Below are 16,976 nucleotides of genomic sequence, written 5' to 3'. Positions count from 1 at the left end.
GGAATACAATTAGGAGGATACAGTCAAGATCCGAGATTTGTAAGGAAATTCGACGTGTCACGGTCGGGCTCGTCGAGGCGAGAGAAGGGAAAGGCGATGATGTTGTTTAGGGGCGGGACGAAGCTCGCAACCACACAAACACACACTCACGCGCGGGAGGGAAAGGGAAGGGAGGCAGGAGGAGCAATCGGCGGCAGGTACGGGAGGACCTTCGGGAAAATAAGGAAAATTTGGGAGGCAGCGAGCAACGCGAGAGGCCATGGAATGGGCACATGGGCACAGCCGATTATCAGAGGTAGGGTGGAAGGTACCTTCCCACGCTTCCTTCCCTCAGGTTGACCCTGGGCCGGGACCTGGGCGGTGGACCATGAACCAGGCCTGAATGGCGACGGCACGCGGCGGGAAGGTGCAACTAAGAGGTTTGGAGGTGTGGACTTCCTTCTCTGGTAAGGATAGAAGTTCTTTCTGGACGCGGACTGGGGCCATATGAACATGGGACATGGGACATGAATGTAAGGAGGCTGGGGCCCTGCCTTCTTTGGGTCCTTAGTCCTTACCGTCCTTGAGCCTTGAGGAGAAACTCAGTCTAAAGTCACTCAGAGAGAGAAAAGGAAAGAGCGCACCAGCCAAAAAAGAAGTTGCCCACCTCACGGCCACCACCATCTGCAGGAAAGCCATCCGCGCGACATTGTCTCCAATGAGAAGGAGAGACTACCAGACACCCGCCAGCTGTGGACGATATGAGTGGCTGCGCTACCAATGGTCCACGTCTGCATGGGCAACCGCTCAGAAACTAAGGTATGGAATACTTGCAAGTCACGACCGGGAAGGTAAAGAAAGTTGACGGTAGGAACAAACGGTACGTACTGCCGCCTTCGTACCTGGCAACGTACCAGCTACCCCTGCTCTCACGAGAACTTGAGGAAGCAACGGCCACCGGAAATGTCAGAAACAGGCAAGGCGCCTTGATCATTCAAAATTGGTGGAGCAGGGGAACAACTACAAGCTGACAGGGGTGTCTCAGGGTCTTCCCTCGTCGGCCATGGATCAAACTGCCAACACTCTTCCCATTTGTGCCAATTCACTCCTGGTCCTGCATGCTTCCTTCCCCAGCGCCAGGTCCAATTTTCTCTCTTATCGTTGGTTTCTACTCCGTTTTCTCCCCATTCGAATCCGTCCCCTCCGTCGGTACGGACATCCCATTTGCATAAACCACAATAAGCCCCTTCATCGCAGCCGTGGGCCGTGACAACCAGCAGAAACTCCCCCCTTTCATGGGCATAGACAAGGCCCGTGTTTCGGCTCGTTACGGTTGATTTAACCTGCAAGGCTGTCAGCGTTGTTTTCATCAACATCTGCTCGGAACTTTTCCTAACAATGTCCCGTCCCGAGTACTTGGAATCCAAGCGCCACGACGCCGGTAGATTCTACGGATACATCTGGAGAGACGGGAAGACGGTTGGTCACCTACCGTTTCTTTCGACCTCGTTCTCATTTCCTAAACTTCAGTCTCTGCCTTAGGGTACCAAGCCATCCTACCATCCGTTTCTATTTTCAACCCTCCACTGCTCACGTTTACGTCGTGTCCACAGCGTCACGACGCCAATGTGCTGGCAATGCGGGCAACAAAAACAAACACCAACTGAAGCATGACGAGGAAGACTGGGAACATGGCTGAATGCTTCTCTTATGGAGGGGCCATCCCTCTTCCCCCGGCTTTGCCAGGCCAGTGCGGCAATGGCGGGAAATCAGCCGTCGGTAACATGTCCTCCTCGTCGTTGATCAATCTTCACACCACACGGTCTTCCTTGTCGAAGCTTCATCATGATGGCTGGCCCGTTCGTGTCACTCACTGCCATCCCATCTTCGACAATGGCTGTGACGAGAACCTGTACCAAAAATCACTCAGCATGCCAACAACAAGACCGAAGAAACTCATCAATTGCAAACACTCGTGGCAGCGTTGGCAAGGGAGAGCCATGTCTCGAGATACCATGTGCCGATACACGCTTGTTGGCAGACTGTCTCACGGCTATCGTCTCGTGTTTCAACCCACTTCGTCCTACACACTCACTTCCTCAGCTTCTTCGATAGTCGAGACACATCACAGTCAGTACGGAGTACGGATACGGATACTCGCCGTCCAAGTCGTTTCCCCTCATTCATCTGTAGTGATGTTGATGCATTTTCTGGGGTACGGCCGGCACCCTCCCCGTCCGAACACGGTTCACAAGACGGTTGTGGGCGACAGCTCGCATGCTGGCTGGTGCAGGACGACCGAAATCGGCAAGGTGGACAACTGCATACACCAAATAACGATCGATTGAGAGACGGGCAACAACCTGCACAGCGAGACTATGGTTCCGTATGCATGGCAACTGGGCGTCGGTGTGGTTCTCTCACCACCAAGCTTGTGCAGGTACATGTGTCCGCAGAGTCACACTGCAGCAGCGCCGCTTCTGTCGCAATGGCGCGGTGCGATATACTGGTTGCTTCTGCAGAGTGCAGCCATGAACTTGTAGCCATTGACATCCGAGTTCCAACAAGCCGATGACACGAACTGTCAAACTACGGACTTCCATCATCGTCAGCCCAAAAACAGAGCTCAATAAGCCAAGTGAGCATAAACATGGTATCCATTCAGCGAAGAAACATCCACAAACTGCCGAATGGACTCGAGGGGCAACCAAGGCGGTTGACAAGGCGGAGCAATAGGCGAAATTACGACGACTTCGTGCATGTCTCAACCCCAGCAACGCTATGCTCTGATTGGTGAGGCTCACCATGCTTCAGGATTACAACAAGGATTGCGAATACAGTGGAGGAAGGAAGGACAGCGCAACTCCAACGCTCCCTGACCCAGAAACCACGTCGGCTACTGGCGATAGCAGCGTTTGCGAAATGAAAGATGGTCCCAGCGCTGGCTCTACCTTGCGTGGCACGGACAAGGCCTAGCCACTTCGTCGGATTATTCCCAAGGATGAACGCGCCGTTTGGACGATCTGTCCAATGACAGCTCGCCTCCATTCGAACCCCATCATATCTCAACCTGGCCGCCAGTCAGCAGCTCAGTATCCTTTGCTCGAGACTTCGAGGACGGATACAGAGGCACAGAGGATGTGCGAAAAGACCAACACTCGAATCCGATAACAATGCCGATCATTGTCATGTTTCAAAACGGCTCTTTTGCGGAATTCAGTACCCGTTAGGCCTTAACCAATATTTCGGCCGTTTGTTCACCACGCGGCCAGCCGCTCCCGCTGTCGGGAGATTCTTCACGTGGGTTTGCGTTCTCCAAATAGGACGCCTGCTCCAAGCCTTTCCGTATTTTGAAGAAGCTTTCACAGTGTTGGACGCATGTTCTTTCCGTTTATTGTCGATACGAGTAATTTGCCATGACGATCTTCCCAAGCAATCTTACCAAGCTTCACAGCCGTGTTGAACATCAAATAATACGTATCACCTGCACCAGCTTCGAGTCCTCTTCTAAGCTACCGGACTCTTCAGCACAAACCCTAATGGAGAGAACTCGTTGATACTTGCGCACAATGTCGAAAGTCCAAGTGGCCAGTTTCACGCAACTTGGGAGTTTGAGGATCAATTGTGCCATACTGGCCTTTGGAAGCTCAACAACCGCGAGTCTTGGACGAAAGTGCTTGAGTGTCTGGCCGGTTGACTCGACGAGGTTATAATATCGGGTTGCAAGTGAGTTTCGATGACTGTCAAGCACACAATCCTTCTCCAGCATCGCCAGACCTTCTCAGGAGCCAGCCACATGAACGTTTACTTCGGCATCGATGTCCTTGCCATAGGCGCCATTCCGTGGCTTAAACACGCTTGAACGAACCTCGGTACAGAGCTTGACGATACCAATCGACAACAACAAGCCCATTCATTTTATTCTTTCTCTCTGAGAGGGAGTCTTACGGTCGACTAGAAGCGACACTGTCTATAGGATTGGCATACATAAGCCTCCGTGCCAACCAGGCTTACTTTTTGCTCAATTTTCCAGCAAATGACTATACGGAATCTCTGGGTTCGACATAGATCATAAAGCAAAATCCATGAGCCGTTATTTCCGACAATTGAGGAGCCCGGTCAGCACCGGTCCTTCGTTTCCAAGGTCCGTGAGCGTGGCTCCCCAGCCATCGACATCGCTCACCGCGGGACTAACGGCGGCGCACGTCCAAGAGGGATGCGGACTACCGACGTTGACTGTCCCAGGTAGACCGGCAAGGGATCGATGGGAAACATGTTTCTGCACCACAGCCTTACTGTGCAATGACATACCCCCTTCCTCTTTCCCCGATCTACAGTTGCCGACGATGAGATGGGGTCAATACTTACAGACTTGCAGTAGTTCGTTCGACTGGGGCTGAGGCGTCTCGCAAGTTTCCGACTTGTGCGCGACCTTTCTCTGTACTCGAGGATCCGAGCCTGCAGAGATCTCACATGTAGCGTGCCGCGTGCCGCCGCAAGCATGGAGTGGACGCGATCTCGAGAGGCAAAGCTCTGCTTCTTGGGCTCGCTGTTCGCTTATCGGGTCTATCCCACGACTTCAGGCATGATAGAAGAGTAATGTTTTGGAGAGGCCGACTGATACAGACGAGGAGGAGGATATGGGGTATGGGAGGCAATATACTGTCATCTCGTTTCTTCACAACGCCATTCTATCTATGAGACGAACTCCCACCACTCATCACCCTCACCCATTCTTCGAGAACACCGCAAAAGACCGCACAAACTTATCAGCGAGAGCCAATCCGACCATTCGCCTCTCTTCTCTCGCTCTCAGCTCTTCTCAGCTCTTGCCACAGGCTGAAACCCGCATCCGCCTTTACCTTTTGCCTCGTCCTTCGCTCTCCTCTTCCCCAAGTCCGTGCCGAGTAGCTCACATAGACCAACGCACCCTTCGCCGACGCTAAGCAAGAACGCATCGAAGCTCAGACGAACATATGTTTCCGCGCGACAACATAATGATAAAGAATTACTCTTACCCCGGTCTCTTCCAAGAAACTATCGTACGCAATGAAGGGAAGAGAGGATCCTTTCCTCTCTTTTCACTTCCATTCGGGGTGGGTTTTTTTCGTTTTGGTCGAGATCCCCTCCTCTCGTAGCACCAGCATGAGCATGAGCACTGGCTGCCAAGCGTTCAACTCTTCAGCTCGTTCAGCCTCCTCCTCCTCCTCCCGGGTTGTAGCTGTTTTGCAGGTGCTGCTTGGCTTGCCAGCAGCTTCAAGCCTGTGGATAGCTACTACTCCTGACAGACACTCGTCAGAATGGCGGCAATTATACCCATTGGGGCCCCAGTTCGTCAGCCCCCCCTATCTCCCTCCCTCCCTCCTGACCGGCTTTCGAGAAAAGAAGACCTCATAGCTAACATCGTGAGCTCCTTCCGCCTTACCAGCTCCCTCTCTATGGGCCTCCTTACCCCCCACAAGTGGCCGCCCTGGGCCTCATCCCAGACGTGAGGGTAGACGTCCCAATCTGCATCATCCTCATCATCTTCTTCTTCGCGGCCGCCCTCCTCAACGGCGCAATCTTGGCCCGCAACTTGGGCCGGGGCCACAAGTTCCTCCCCTCGGGCGTCCTCGTCGGCTTCTCCCTCACCCGCATCATCGCCCTCTCCCTCCGCATCGCCTGGGCCACCCAGCCCTGGAACGTCTCCCTCAACATCGCAGCCGGCGTCTTCGCCGCCGCCGGCGTCGTCCTCCTCTTCATCCTCAACCTCCTCTTCACCCACCGCCTCCTCCGCGGCCTCCACCCCAACATCGGCTGGCTGCCCGCCGTCAACGCTTTCTTCCTCTTCACCTACTTCCTCATCTTTGTCTGCCTCGTCTGCGCCATCACCGCCCTCGTCGCCAGCTTCTACACCCTCGACCCGGTAAGCCTCCACGACTGCCGCATCGTCCAGCTCTTCACCTCCACAACCCTCGCCCTCATCGCCTTCCTCCCCATCCCCATCCTCCTCTTCGCTGCCTTCTACCCCGGCCTCCGCCGCCCCGAACCCTTCGGCTACGGCTCCCTTACCACAAAAATCATCCTCGTCCTCACCGCCGCAACACTCATGACCATCGGCGCCGCCTACCGCTGCGCCGTAAACTACGCCGTTCGCCCCGTCCTCTTCCCCGGCTGGTGGCATCACAAGGCCTGCTACTACATCTTCAACTACGACCTCGAGCTCGTCGTCATCTTCCTCTACGCCCTCTTCCGCTTCGACCTCCGCTTCCACGTCCCCGACGGCGCCTGCAAACCGGGCCACTACGCAAAGGGCCAGCACGCCTACAAACGCGTCAGCACCCTCACCGTCCGCGAGAGGTTCCGCGGTGGTCGCAGCGGCCGCCACGGCCACGGCCACGGCCTCATCGCCGCCTCCTTCTCCAAACGGACCACGACGGAGTGCAGACGAGGAGCCTCTTCTCGCACAGAGTATTTCACCCCCAGCGGCTACCTCGCCACCGACTACACCCGGAGCAGCTACCTGACGGGATCCGGAGACAGCCGAAGCGGCTACTTTGGCGGGACGCGTTCGTTGGGAAGTAGTCGGTCCGAGGAGATTAGCAACGAGATCAACGTGGGTATAGGAGGTTTAGGTGTTGGAGGGAGGAGAGAGATCTTCCGTGAGCGTGTCGTTGTCGAGAAGAAGGTACGAAGGGGTCGACCGACGAGGAGGAAGACGAGTGAGGAGAGGAGACGAAGTCATGAACGTCGGCGTAGGCGACATAGGAGATGATGAGGAATTACATGGCCAGGGCGCAACATTACGCTCGACATACGGCTTGGGAAGGATAATGTATGACGATGACGATGCATATATGGGAGGTTCTGGATACGGACCTATAGGCGCAAGGCGATCGTTTATCGTGTATTCAATAGTAGTTTGAAAACTTACCTTGAAGGCATCAGCCCGCGACTCTGTCGTAACGAATGCGTGACACGTTAATGTGTAGAGCGGAAATTGGAACATCAGCTTGTCATTAACATCGACACCTTCTTTGTTGCCGGCGGTCTATGATGAGTATCTAACGTGATGACAGAGGAAAGCGTCCAGGATACACCAGGGACCTTAATGCTAAGGGACTCTCGCGCTCGCAGTTGAACGTCCTGGGCCATTCTGTTTCTCTCTCGCTCTATATCATGTTGCTCAACGCAGGATCTCTCTTTCTTGGGAGTACATTGGTTCTCTTGGCTTTTGTTGTAATCTTACAAGATTAGACGCCCCTAAAACACCAATGCAAGTTGAGCATGCACGCCCCCATCTCTTCGAATCCCGTCCACGGATGACATCCAGATTGATCTGGATAGTGGACGGCAAGGGTATCGGATAGGTTGATCAGAGGAAGTAGTCGGGTGTGCGTCTCGAGACCATCGGCTCGCCGGCTCTGGGGCAAGGGTCGAATTGCAGGCTGCGCATGGTTAGTATACGCTTGTCAACAGGTTGTTGGTAGAAAGTGGACACTTACAAAGTGTACTTGAGATGTTCGTCAATCTCCATGATCGCCGCTTGGTTACCGCATCTGTAACAGTAGTTGGGTGCTGGCTCGGTTAGTCATGATTCTCCAGCCCACCACATCAAGGAGCTCAGCTCACCAGAGAAAATTGTCACGACATTTCTGTCTTGAGACCAGTTGTAGCCCTCCATCACAAGTTGATGAGCACGCGCAATAAGCGTCAGACCGTTATTGTGGTTGAAAGCCTCGGAGATGTCCTGACCGAACGTATAACCGGCACCACGGGGTGATATCCCCCAGCCGCAGCGGTCATCCGGGTCGGACCAAAGGAGGTCGCACATTGGGCCCTCGTGGGGCACTTCCTGGATTCTGTCGAGAGCTCTGATATTGTCCAGGGTGTCGATACTAGGAGACAGACCACCGTGCAAACAGAAGATCTGGTTGTCGATAAGGGCGGTAAGGGGGAGGTAGTCGAAGAGATCGGTGAAGTACTTCCAGACGTTGGCGTTGCCGTATTTTCTGAGGCACTCGTCGTAGAAGCCGTACACCTGGGTAATCTGGCGGGACTCGTGGTTGCCACGCAGGATGGTGATGCGCTGAGGGTATCGGATCTTGAGGGCGACGAGGAGAGTCACGGTCTCGACGGAGTAGTAACCACGATCGACGTAGTCACCTATCAAGGTAAGCGTCTATCCAAGAGAGTGCGAGAAAATGATATGGTTAGCATACCCATGAACAGGTAGTTGGTGTCGGGGTTCGGACCGCCAATCTTGAACAACTCCATAAGATCGTGAAATTGGCCGTGGATATCACCGCACACTGTCACCGGGCATTTCTGAATGAGGGGTGTCAGCTTAAACCACTTGCCCTGCGACCAGGGACACATACGACTGGCTGCACATTGGATTCGTCCTGCAAGACTTCCCGCGCCTGTTGATGGACGTTAGCGAGGCGTGCCTAGGGGTCACGCGAGAGGGGTGATTCGAGATGAAGGGAGGGGAGACCGAATGGCGAACCGCAGCTATGACGACAGCTAGTGGGAAACGCGCATCGCAACCTTCATCATCGCTGGGGACGAAATACTAACCTTCTCGCAGAGCCTCTGGACATCGGCCTCGACGAGCTGCTTGCAGCTCATGAGGCTCTCGATCCAACCGTCTAGAGTAGGGATCGTGGTGGGCTCAAGGTTCTGGGTGGATGGCAGATCGGCGGGGACACGGCCGACGTCCTCCATGTTCGTATCCATGCTGAAAGTCGTCTAATCGATTGAGATGCTTGGGAAGTTGATAGATGAATCGATCGCACGAAGGCAGGGGCGTGAGGAGCGAAGGGGACAGCGTCGTCGGGGTCGTCGAGTTAGGTTGAGGATGACGTTGTTTTCAGCAGCCGGTCGCGGTATTCAGATTGGCACAGCACCTCAATCCTAGCGTGGGGCTGGCGGCGAATCGTCAAAGGCGGTCAGAGCTTCGTCTGAGGCCAGATAAGGAGGACGCGATCGAGTGTTTTGGGCGAGGGAGAGAAACACAACGTTGGAAGCGTTCGCGCTGGGTGGGGTTGGAAGGGATTATGTTCTCTGGATGCTGTGATGAGAACGGGGGAAGATGTCGACGTTGGGCACTGGGGATTTTTGCGATGTGGAAGGTGGTGCTCTAGTGCTGGGTGCAGGTGCAGGTGCGGCGGGCGTGGTGTGCTTGCTGGTTGCAGCAAGACCAGCAGACTGGGGCAGGAGACAGGAGGGGGATTGAGAGATACACCACCACCACTGGATGGGACTTTCCTGGGCCCAGGCAAGAAACACACCCGAACCATGAGGCAGGAGACAAATACCTCCCATTGGGTGACAGCTCCTGGCTTAGACTCGCTTAATCCGATACACTGCACTAACGTAAGCCTCGTCACTTCTGCGTGTACTCATTTGATGCATCAACCCCGCCATGAAGGTAAGGAAGGTACCTAGGTAGGTATGGATACCTGGGCAGGCAAAAGCATCCATGGATCTCAATCTTCACAAGACAATGAACACAGCAAGCATCATGTCATTGATGAATCTCACGAAACGCTGCTTTCTCTAGCTGTCTTGATCCCACTGCCACCGGCTGCTCCTCGTTATTCTCTCGCTCGAAATTTCGATATAGGTCATTTGTCCTATTAACTACTCATTTCCCTATTTAGGTAACAAACGTCGTCGCAAGTAAATAGGCCAGGGGCCAAACAAGCCTCAAGTGGCCCAAAATACCTGTGCACATGCCAGTGGCCGCGGCACTTCCGTCACTTCGTCTTCAATGTCTCGGTATCATTTACTTGACCGCGGACCAAACACAACCCGCAATCTTGAGCCCGTCCAGTCATTGCCCATTACCATTACCATCCATTACCCTAGGCCCGTCAACGTCGTCTTTAGCATGCTTCTTGTAAACGTCGCAGGGTCGGTCTTCGATACACTCGGTCGAAGCCAATTACGACAGCCCGAGACCAACGGGGCTGGTGACGCCCGACGGTCGCTCCAAATCACGTCCAACAAGTGTACGGAAATCAAGCTGCACCTCGTTCAACATCTTTGCATGTTCATGAGCGCGCTCCATGCATTCGTTCCAGACCTTCCCGCCGCGCTCTGTGCCACTCAGTTGCCGCGCGAGGATCCCATTGAAGGTCTCCACCTCCTCCTTGGCCCATTTGACGCAGGCGCTCATCATCGGCGGGGGAAAGCATGAGTGAAAGCAGCTCACGGTGTTGCGGATCAGAGAGAAGTAAACAAACGAGAGCTCCCAGATGTACAAGTGCAAATCACCCTGGAAGATGCATTGTCTGGAAGGAGGTTAGCCAAGTTCAAAAGGACGCGTAGCATTATCATTCTCACCTCGATCGCTTCGTGATTATATCATGTCTGGCGACCAGATATGCCTCGCGAGCCCTGTCTTCGTAGCCGAGCCTGGCCAACCAACTAATGTTGCGCTTGTTCTTGGTAGGCGCCGTATGCGTCGTCTCGAGCTCGCGAATGATCATGTCTGCTAACTTGGCACATCTTTCTTCGACCTTGAAGCTGATGAAGTCCTGCGCCACCGCGTTGTTCTTCAGGCCTCGAGCGAGATTCTTCAGCTTCTCAACGCGGTCAACTGCCGGCTCAAAGCTCTGCAAGGCAATGTCAATGTCGAGCTCGTCCATCTGGCTTTCGACCCATCGTAGATTTTGCTGCTTTCCGTCCACGTCGATGAGCATGTCCTTGATGTCAGACAATGTTTCCAAAAGCTCTGTCTTCTGGAGTAGGCCGGGGTCACGGGACGCAAAGTAGTTGATCGTCTCCTTGGCCTTGTTGTTGGCCTCCAGTTCCGACTGTCGCTCTTTGCGTAACTCTTCCACTGCCTTGCGGATGTTGAGAAGCAGACTGTCCTTTTCCGTATCCTCTGGCTTTTCGGTTCGGTAGATGACAGATTCCTGGCCAACACCTCTGACCATGACGGCATCTGCTAGTTTGTTTCTCGTCGTCGAGTTATCGCTCGATCCAGCCATATCAACGACTTCAATATCAAGCAGTGGCCAGCAACGATCGGCGACTAGCTTCACCAAGGGGCCCTGGGCCTCCCGAGGCGGGACATCGGCCTTTCTCTTCTTGCGAGATGCAATGAGCAAATGGTCGCTTAATAGAAATATCTGCATCGCTCGTCGGGACTTGTACGTTGCGTTGTCCAGCTCAATCCAAGCTCCCGCATTCTGGATGACGTGGCGTCGAGCAGAATTTGGCAGGAACTTTTGGGAACCCTCGACATTCTTGTACAAGGCCTGCATCTGCGAGTTCCAGAGGGCACTTCGGTCTGCCACCGAGCTTCGCTTGTCCCTCTTGCTCAAGCCTGTCGACAGTTCGCCTCCAAGGCTTGAAGACTCATTGTTTCCGTTGTTCGAGGCCTGACGAAGCGCTGTTGTATTCACCTTGAGGTCTGTCATTAGGTTCTTCAACGCTCGCATCTCGCCCTTGAGCTTCTCGGCCTCCTTGCTGATCTTAATGAACTGGGTACGGTTCTGCATGACATTCTGCTGCAAGTCTGCATTGGCCCGGCCCTTAAGACTGCGGAGGTTATCCTCGAATTCGCGGATTTGGTCTTCGTCCGCTTCGCTAAGCAATGTCGCAACATCTACAACTGTGTTAGTTATATGCCATGAACCAAAACAGTCCACAACTCACATTGGTCTGGGACCAATCCGGGATCTCGCAATGCCTTTATATCGACAATGGGTGCTGGCGCGGTGCCTCCTCGGCTGGGAGGGGGCTGTGCTGCTCTTCGCTGGCGGGACTCGTACTTGTCGAGGGATGGCATAGACGGTACCGGCGGGTTATTCACGTCGAAGTCGTTCGGCAGGGTGTTAAACCGCGTCGAGTATCGCCGCTTGACCAAGTCCGAGGTCTACATATTCTCTCGTCAGCTTCTAATGCCCCCGACTTCACTCTTTGTCCAGCCCTTGCTAAGAGAGAGAATGCTTACCTTTCCACCTCCAGCTTGTGGCGGCGGGCGAAGCCGAGGCTGGACTGGCGGAGGGCCTGCATCGGCCATCGGCCTTGAGCCAGGAGGCCGTACAGGGCCCGATCCATCTTGTAGAATGGGCTCTGAGATCTGGCGAGGTGCACTAATCTGCGGGCGGCCCTTTCTCTTTCCGCTTCGGAGCGAGATCTTGCTGCGCTCCCGATCCTCCGACATGGTGGGCGGTTGAGTTGGTGTTACGTGCTGGAGGGCACGTATCTAATAGCAATGATTGCGCATAGAGAGACAATTGTATGTGGGTAGAAAGGGCGAGGACAAAGCCCCTTTGGTGAAGTCGCAGGTCAGGTCGGATTGATGTTGTTTCATGCACCGTCTGTCGTTCGCGGAGTGGGAAGCTGCCGTGCTGTGGTGGCCGTTGAGAGGACAAGACCCCTGCTTGTTAGACATTAAGATGGACGTGGAGTCCCAGGTCTCTGTGGCACGCAGCACTCATCCCTCTACGTAATCTGGAAGACGGGCACCCACGCACCTAAGGGCATCCTCTAGTGGGTAAGGTGGTAAGATAGGCACTGGGCAGCAGTGGCCTCTTGGTGGGTGCTCACTGGGGTGCTGAGCTGTCAATTCACCGAGGTACGTACCAGTCTGTATGTTCAATGTGTCTGGTCTGTGCTCTCAGAGACCCACTCCCAGCGGCTGCTTGGCAAAGAGAACGCGACCTGGGAACCATGGCGCAGAGACTAAAAAAATTGGTAGAGGAAGCTCCATCAATTCCCGATAGAGCTTCTTTCCTTCGATATTTACTCCGTCAACGAATCCTCGCCCGTTGTCTCCCCCCGGTCTTTCAACCATCCCCCAACCCCCAAAGCGCAACATCGTGAACCTAAACACCAATCCCGTCAGCTCTCATCGTTGCCATTAGCTCCGACTGCTGTAGACCGAAAGCCAACCCTCGTTCGCTCTTCCCCAATTTCCAGAAAAAAGATGTCCCAGACTTCCACGATAGTGACGGCATCAGTCGCCGCCGCCGTTACCGGCTTGGTTGGTGAGTTTGCCTTAACACCTCTACGCACTTGAACATCAATCTTTCCCCTTTACCAATTCCGCAAAGGGACCGAGGGGCTAGTGTGATGGGAGCTGTGTTTGCTAACGTTCGCCGCCAAAGCGTACGCCGCCTTCTTCGACTACCAGCGACGCAACAAGGCCGAATTCCGGAGAGAACTGCGCCGAAACGAGCGCCGACAGCACAAGGCTGAGAAGGAGTCGGCTCAGCAGGAGACCGTCCGCCAGAGGGAATCCATCAAGGAGGCCGTCGATGAGGCCAAGGAGGAGGGCTTCCCTACCGACGTCGAGCAGAAGGAGGCATACTTCCTCCAGCAGGTTTCCGAGGGAGAGACCCTCTCCGCAGACCGTCAGTCCAACCCCTACATGAGAACGAATGACCGGGAGAAGACGAGAGATGGTCCAGCTTGCTGACAGTTGTTGATGTTCTAGCCACGCGCGCCGTTGAAGCCGCGCTTGCGTTCTACAAGGGCCTCAAGGTCTACCCTACGCCTGGTGACCTGATCGGCATCTACGACAAGACCGTTCCCAAGGTAAGAGACCTCCTCGAAACCCTGGAAACTACTACGACATTCGATCTGGAACTGACTTTCCATCTAGCCCGTCCTTGACGTTCTCGCCGAGATGATTGCTTACGACTCCTCTCTCAACATTGGCCAGTACCAGGGTGGCATCAACGCTGACCTCGGCGGCATGCCCACCGTCGGCCTGGACTAAAAGAGCCTCGTTCGAACGTTGTAGCTCTCACCATAACGAGTTCCCCTCTACTCTCTCACATCCCCCAAAACCTGTGGACACACACATTCCGGCGCCCTCGCCCCCAAAAAAATCCGCAGTCACTCCACCAATGGCATGATGCTGCAAATCCACCATCCCATACGTAATCCCCCAGCATCTTGCGAGAAGAGGAAGGAGGAATTACGACTTTTCACTGTACAATACCTGGCCGGCTGGGGCTGTTTTGATAGAAGGTTTTGTAAGAGGAAAGAAACCAAGTGTATATTGACGATCCTGGCAGGGACAAATAGGCAAGAAGATGAAGAAGATTCACGAAATTCCACAATTTCATAATGTGTGTGTATCTGGTTCCTTGAGAACATGCAGCTAGCGCCTTTTTGATTTCCATTTGAATTACTCCTCTACCCGATAACCTAGGCCTCGATTTTCCTGCCCTTCCTGTCGACTCTGTCATCTCTGGGGTCGAAACCGCCTTTGCCCCATGTAGCCCACTCGGGCGTCGCCTCGCCCATGTAATCCTCCGGCTTCCAGTCTCCGTCGGCGCCCCGCTCCTCCAGCAGCTCAAAGAAGCGCTGGTAGTCGATGCGCGGGTGCCACTTGCCATCCTTGTAGAACCGATCGCTCGCGAGCAAGACGCAGCAGCTATGGGCGTGCTCCGCGGCGATGCCGTACTTGAGCCCCTTTTCGTTGAGCCTCTTCTCCAGCGCCGTGACGAACTCCTGCACTTCCCAGTAAAAGGGGACGTTGGACATGCTCAGGCCGGCGTTGGACGCCGTCGAGGTGCCGCAGTAGGTGACGCCCTTGATCTCGACGAAGCAGGGCAGGCCCTTTTCGACGAGCTGCGCGTAGCCCTCGACCTCGTCGTCGACGTTGAAGCCCTTGACCAGGGTCAGACGGAAGACGGTGCGGTGCTTGAAGCGCTTCTCACGGAGGATGTCGAGACACCGCTGGAAGCGCTCCCAGAAGTCGCGGTGTAGGGGGCGATCGATCTTGCGGAGGGACTCCTTGTTGGACGCGTCGATGGAGACGTACAGCTGCGTCACGGCCTTGAGGGCGGCGAGCTGGTCCGGGTGCTGGGCGTTGCAGACCAGGAAGGAGGAGATGCGCTCGGCGTGGAGCATGCCGAGGAACTCGTTGATGTAGGGGTAGAAGATGGGCTCGCCGACGAGGGAGAGGGCGCAGTGCCGGATGCGCATGGCCTCGGCGAAGCGCTCGGCGCGGACGCCGGGGACGCCGCGAAGCATCTTGATCTTGTTGTAGTGGTTCGCCTTGACGCCGTCAAAGATGAGCTCGGGCGGGTCGACGACCCAGCGCCAGGTCGTGCCGACGGGGTTGGTGCCGTGACGCCAGCAGAAGACGCACTTGTTGGAGCACGAGAGCGAGGGTGTCGTCTCCATGCACTGGTGGGAGTTGATGCCGTAGAAGGAGTACTTGTAGCAGGAGCCGCGGCCGCGGAGGGCGGATTTCGTCCAGCGGCAGATCTTGACGCCCGAGTGCGAGCCGACGATGGAGTAGCCCTGCTTCGTGAGCGAGGCGTACGTGGGCGAGTCTTTGGCGACCATCTCCTTGGCGGCGTTGAGCGGGGTCTTCTTCGCGACCGTCTTACCGTATGTCGTAAAGTCCACGGCGATGGGCGCCGCTGCCCCGGCCGTTGCTGGTTTGGCTGCGCGACCGTTTGTGGCTGCGTCGGGGTTGGAGCTCTTCATGATGCGCCCGAGGTCTTCGACGTCATCAATGTTCTTGCGGCTCTTGAGCTTCTCGGGTTTCGCCTCAGAGTCCTCGATCAACACCTCGTCGTCGTCTTCGGCAGCAGACTCGTCGTCGCTTTCTTCAGGGGCGCCGCTTCCCGGGAGACCTTCTCCCAGGCTGCCAGTCTTGGCCAGCATGCCGAGAACGTCGACGACGCCCTCTGACCACTCAGACAGGCGCTCAGTGTAGTCTCTCTTCGTGTCGCCCATTCCGACGGGGAAGGCTCTCTTCCGGCCCGTCAGCTTCGCCATCCACTTGTCCACCTGCTTGGCCTGGAAGCAGAAACCATCCTCCTCCGTTGGCCAGCCCTCCCTGTCACCAAATCCAAAGACGGAGTATCCAAGCAGTGAGGACAGCGGGGCGGTATCAATACGGAAGTCGTGGTGAGTCTCCTGGAGGTGCTCCAAAAAGGTGTCGTTGATGGTGTCGATGTTGTAGCTTGGCAGCAGGAACAGGTAGAAGAGGTCCGCGGGGTCCTCTTCCGACTTGGGCGGGGTGATGAAATAGTCGTCAAAGTCGACCTCGGCAAGATCCAGCACCTCGGGAGTCGTGAACGCGCAGTCAGTGTCCACAGTGACCTTTTGCAGCTCCTTTTCCAGACCCTCTGCATACGCCTTGGCGATCTTGGGCGTGTTTGCGGTGATGCTCGAGAAGAAGACCAGAGGTCTGACCTTACGGACCAGAACCTCTCCCTTTGCCTCGTTGGAAGAAGTTCGCTTCACGATTCCACCTTTTATCCTTTTGGGCCCGTTCGACTTTGGCGCTTTCGACTCGATGATAGGGCTCGGCGGGGTTGGTTTGACATCCTTCTTTTTCTCCTCCACAGGTTTCGTCTCGGGCTTGCCTCTGTTGAAGGCCTTGGGCAGGGCCTTCAATTCGCTCTTCTCCTCGGTGGAATGAAGGTAGAAGCGCAGAATCAAGAGTCCAAAGGCTGTGAACAGAATCACAGGTATGCGAACTTGCTGCCAAACATCGTGGACGTCTACGCGCAAAAAAAATGCAGAATGAGCGGCTGAACAAGAAACAGGGATGGCGGGAGACACCAAAGGCAAGAGTCAACTCACTGTTCAGCATGGACTTGAAGCTTACGGGCTCAAGAGTGGAAGCCATTGTGCTGTGATGGAGCGCGGTGCTCGAGGACGAGCTACGCGCGGGATGCTTCGTCACTTTTGAGAGGCGCGCAACGGGTTGTGATTTCTTCAAAGTTGCATTTGAGAAGTGGCGGGGTGTGCGAAATGGGCTTTGACCAGTGGGTGCGAGCGCAATTGCAATGATTAATATCCAAAGTGCCAAACTTTCCCAGTGGCTGACTTGGGTGTTTGGTGGTGCCCCGCCAAAGAATTTTAGGCCTGGCCCTGCACCTCATCGACCCCGCCATTAGCGTCTTTGGGGTTCCCCAGTTGCTGACCATTGGCATTGAATGGCAGGCAGCCAGGGCATCTCCAGGCCTGTTGTTTGTGAGAACACCATGACTAAGACAAGAGCTCGCCTGTGTCAAGGGAAGTTG

General features: G+C 55.1%; 6 protein-coding genes across 6 annotated transcripts; 3 read left to right on the top strand and 3 right to left on the bottom strand.

The window, feature by feature from the left end:
- The first annotated feature begins 1,418 nt into the window (after positions 1 to 1,418).
- Positions 1,419 to 2,363, top strand: BDP81DRAFT_124318 (uncharacterized protein). Its single transcript, XM_060581643.1, has 2 exons — positions 1,419 to 1,458; positions 1,522 to 2,363. The coding sequence occupies exon 2, from the start codon at positions 1,650 to 1,652 to the stop codon at positions 2,325 to 2,327; it is 678 nt and encodes a 225-aa protein (XP_060449506.1). The 5' UTR covers positions 1,419 to 1,458; positions 1,522 to 1,649; the 3' UTR covers positions 2,328 to 2,363.
- A 3,053-nt stretch (positions 2,364 to 5,416) lies between these two features.
- On the top strand, positions 5,417 to 6,313 carry BDP81DRAFT_299271 (uncharacterized protein; the record flags this gene model as incomplete). Its single annotated transcript, XM_060583114.1, has 1 exon — positions 5,417 to 6,313. A coding segment is annotated over one exon (897 nt), but the record flags the coding sequence as incomplete, so codon positions are not given.
- A 645-nt stretch (positions 6,314 to 6,958) lies between these two features.
- Positions 6,959 to 9,137, bottom strand: BDP81DRAFT_417620 (serine/threonine-protein phosphatase PP2A catalytic subunit). Its single transcript, XM_060589643.1, has 6 exons — positions 8,539 to 9,137; positions 8,340 to 8,381; positions 8,181 to 8,286; positions 7,591 to 8,124; positions 7,464 to 7,536; positions 6,959 to 7,406 (listed from the first exon to the last, which is right to left on the bottom strand). Exons 1-6 carry the CDS (start codon positions 8,695 to 8,697, stop codon positions 7,334 to 7,336), a joined length of 987 nt encoding a protein of 328 aa, XP_060449504.1. The 5' UTR covers positions 8,698 to 9,137; the 3' UTR covers positions 6,959 to 7,333.
- Positions 9,138 to 9,907: 770 nt separating this feature from the next.
- BDP81DRAFT_310270 (Cullin repeat-like-containing domain protein) lies at positions 9,908 to 12,139 on the bottom strand (the record flags this gene model as incomplete). The annotated part of the gene is made up of 4 exons (XM_060583623.1): positions 9,908 to 10,256; positions 10,309 to 11,578; positions 11,629 to 11,848; positions 11,927 to 12,139. The coding sequence occupies 4 exons, from the start codon at positions 12,137 to 12,139 to the stop codon at positions 9,908 to 9,910; spliced, it is 2,052 nt and encodes a 683-aa protein (XP_060449503.1).
- A 765-nt stretch (positions 12,140 to 12,904) lies between these two features.
- BDP81DRAFT_310992 (MAS20 protein import receptor) lies at positions 12,905 to 13,699 on the top strand (the record flags this gene model as incomplete). Its single annotated transcript, XM_060583686.1, has 4 exons — positions 12,905 to 12,965; positions 13,086 to 13,331; positions 13,415 to 13,515; positions 13,583 to 13,699. The coding sequence occupies 4 exons, from the start codon at positions 12,905 to 12,907 to the stop codon at positions 13,697 to 13,699; spliced, it is 525 nt and encodes a 174-aa protein (XP_060449502.1).
- Positions 13,700 to 14,133: 434 nt separating this feature from the next.
- On the bottom strand, positions 14,134 to 16,579 carry BDP81DRAFT_310958 (wyosine base formation; the record flags this gene model as incomplete). The annotated part of the gene is made up of 2 exons (XM_060583684.1): positions 14,134 to 16,451; positions 16,534 to 16,579. 2 exons carry the CDS (start codon positions 16,577 to 16,579, stop codon positions 14,134 to 14,136), a joined length of 2,364 nt encoding a protein of 787 aa, XP_060449501.1.
- Positions 16,580 to 16,976: the final 397 nt, after the last annotated feature.

The sequence above is a fragment of the Colletotrichum phormii genome, assembly GCF_030913505.1.
Source record: "Colletotrichum phormii strain CBS 102054 chromosome Unknown BDP81scaffold_3, whole genome shotgun sequence".
NCBI lineage: Eukaryota > Fungi > Ascomycota > Sordariomycetes > Glomerellales > Glomerellaceae > Colletotrichum > Colletotrichum phormii.
This window is presented reverse-complemented; position numbering and strand designations above follow the sequence as displayed.

Bases quoted from the DNA above. Each gene is read 5' to 3' on its own strand.
- BDP81DRAFT_417620 (XM_060589643.1), bottom strand. From the start codon at position 8,697: ATGGATACGAACATGGAGGACGTCGGCCGTGTCCCCGCCGATCTGCCA. The intron at 8,382-8,538 runs GTTAGTATTTCG...GTCCATCAACAG, and splicing joins TCCAGAGGCTCTGCGAGAAG to GCGCGGGAAGTCTTGCAGGA. The intron at 8,287-8,339 runs GTATGTGTCCCT...CCCCTCATTCAG, and splicing joins AATCCAATGTGCAGCCAGTC to AAATGCCCGGTGACAGTGTG.
- BDP81DRAFT_124318 (XM_060581643.1), top strand. From the start codon at position 1,650: ATGACGAGGAAGACTGGGAACATGGCTGAATGCTTCTCTTATGGAGGG.